A 2,679-nucleotide genomic window follows, 5' to 3' on the forward strand; every position below is an offset into this window, starting at 1 on the left:
TATCTCACATCCCATCATACATGTATGTATATGTAGTTGGCAATCTTAGGGGAGGACGTGAAAGCCAACCACGGCTACTTAACGTCTACATAATATGTGACCTCTGTTGTCTGTTCGAACATTTCAGATTGCGAACGCAAGCATTTTTTTAATCATGAATATTACCCTTATGTAGGGTCTTTGGGATGGGTCCAAATCTGTTTTGTACAATGTACCACCACCTTATTTCGTGAATTCTCCCTCACAGTAAACTTGAGTAGGCTGAGAAAGATTGTTCAGGATAATTACTATTTTTTACAGTGCTCTCAATGTCCCAAACCATAACTGGACATACAAACTTACAGAGGCGCTCATTTTCCACTGCTAAAAATGCCGCGTGAAATCCAGATAGCGGTGTGAGTGAGTGTCTTTTACGGATAGATAGAACAGAGGTTGCGACCCCTGCGTCATTCGCAAAGCTGTCAACTCCAAACCAGGTGTACATGTACTAGTACAGTGCAACGTCGTTAGGAAGAACACTGATAAGACAAATGTTTGCTTAGGGGGAACTCCACGAAAAAATGAAAATTTGATAGCCTGTAGAGTTTCGGGCAGTGAGTCGAATGGTCTTGGTCCGAAGTCTCTACAAGGCGTTCTGGAACTAGTATTCGTAACTCCATTGCATAAATCACTGTGTTTTCACTGGGTATACCATACGGATGAGAAGAACTCCCGTTATTGCGAACAAATAACATCGGTCCCTTGGTGTTCGTCCTAAAGAGGTTTGACTGTATTCGCAAGCCGGTGCTAGGCACAACAGTATGAATTAGTGGTAGGGACATCGGCGATAATTATTTGCTAAGGAAGTTGGCTCTTCCACACACTCCCCCTAGCTCCCAGAAACACTGCATATCCGGCAGGGAGTATTGTATCCTTGCGGATTTGCCGAGTGGAAGATTCGAAGGGCCTCTGGTGTGCTCTGCAAGGCAATAATGAGTTCGTCAAGTGTCAAGTCCTGTCGGTGGGAAAATCGCGACCAACGTCCTTACGTTCCTCCTTTTGTGTCAAAAAAAGAAGAAAAGATAAAAGTGAAATTCTCAAAATCGAGCGATACACAACAAAAACAGGAAAGTACCGGGTTCATGAGCAGACAGTTCGCTAAGTGGTCAGAGTGAAAATAGTACCTACGTGACAAATTGCCAGAACTAGCGAAGACAGAAACAGTCCAACATCCTGCAGTTGGTGAGGTGCTGAGATATGTGGCGCTGTAGAACTCTGCGCTTTCCTTCAAGGTGTCAAAGCCATCGCGCTCAACGGCTTGGCGCTGAAGCGGAATGGAATGATTGAGAACGAGATGATGCGTCGAGTCGTAGAAATGAACTCAACTTCTGATGCAATTTAGGGTAAAGGTGCATTGGCTAATGGTTTGTGACAAGCTGTTATGTGTGCAATTTAGGGTAAAGATGCATTGGCTAATGGTTTGTGACAAGCTGTTATGTGTTCCGGACGAGAACACTATGCATTTCCGATTGTCTTGATATCTGGTTTAGTCTCAAGGAGTTGCTGGGTCATTGTTTTCATCACGAGTCGCACCAAAATGAGTATAAAAGAGAGAGGAAGAAATCACGGAGAGTAGCATATCTACCTGCTTACTTATTCATTAAACGTTACTGGTAGTAACATTTCTGAACTGAAAGGTTACTCAAAGGGAACATCTGGTCATTTTCTGTGCAGGGAATAATATTCTGCAGTCCGTCCAAGGAGTAAAGATGATTCGAATCTCTGTGGCCTTAATCCTGTGTGCACTGTCGCTACTCGTGGCTTCCAGCCCGCATCATTCGTCGTCGAGTCGCCATCACAGTTCACATTCGTCGTCGAATCTCCGTCACCCGGAGCGTTTCCTCGACTCCTATGAAGATGAGTTCGACATGAAGGCGGAAAATTCAGGCGATAAGGATTCGTACGAGCCATCCTATGAACACAGCTCCAAGAATGAAAGTTTGCTGGCAGCGGGAACTCGATCCGCGACTGACCCACCTACCTCTGCCGAGTGTTGTGGTGACTCAGAGCATGGTCTGGTCATATTCCGCTATACGACAACAAGTCTGAGCCACCATGATGCGAGGAAGAGCTGCCAGCGTAATGGTGGGGATCTTGCCGCCCCGCGTAACATGCAGGAATTTATTGTCCTGGAGAACTTGTTACGCTCATCAGTTGGGACACTTGGGTACTGGATTGGTTACAATGACATCAAGGAGGAAGGACGGTTTGTGGACAATGACGGAAACCTCGCCGTTATCAACAACTTTCTCCCTAACGAACCCAACAACGACCATGGTGGCGAAGACTGTGTGGATATGCAAGCTACATCAGGTTTGTTCAACGACTTAAAGTGCTCGGATATACTTTGGTATGCGTGCGAGTTCAGAATCTATTGATGCAGATTTGATGAGAAGAGAAGAGGGCGATAGCCTTTTCGTGGCGCATTGCAACGGAGCATGCCAAAATGTCTGACACGTACCCCTCCAAACGGTTTGTGTGTATTTGCACTTGCATCTGCAGACAAGCGGATTCCCAGTCCACGTTCACCATCGATTTCTCCGTTCTCCTTTCGTTCTAAGCACAGCTGTACATGCACAATACGTAACTTGCCAAGATTGCAGCAATTATCCTCTCCTTGCTTTCAAAGTATTCAGGCTG

The 2,679-nt window shown here is 45.7% G+C and overlaps 1 protein-coding gene across 1 annotated transcript; it reads left to right on the forward strand.

Moving 5' to 3' along the window:
- Positions 1 to 1,748: 1,748 nt before the first annotated feature.
- Positions 1,749 to 2,417, forward strand: LOC135824208 (pulmonary surfactant-associated protein D-like). The gene has a single exon (XM_065336940.1). It carries the CDS (start codon positions 1,749 to 1,751, stop codon positions 2,415 to 2,417), a length of 669 nt encoding a protein of 222 aa, XP_065193012.1.
- Positions 2,418 to 2,679: the final 262 nt, after the last annotated feature.

This window comes from Sycon ciliatum, chromosome 9 (genome assembly GCF_964019385.1).
Source record: "Sycon ciliatum chromosome 9, ocSycCili1.1, whole genome shotgun sequence".
Taxonomy (NCBI): domain Eukaryota; kingdom Metazoa; phylum Porifera; class Calcarea; order Leucosolenida; family Sycettidae; genus Sycon; species Sycon ciliatum.

Excerpts from the sequence above, each read along its gene's own strand:
- LOC135824208 (XM_065336940.1), top strand. The coding sequence starts at position 1,749 with ATGATTCGAATCTCTGTGGCCTTAATCCTGTGTGCACTGTCGCTACTC.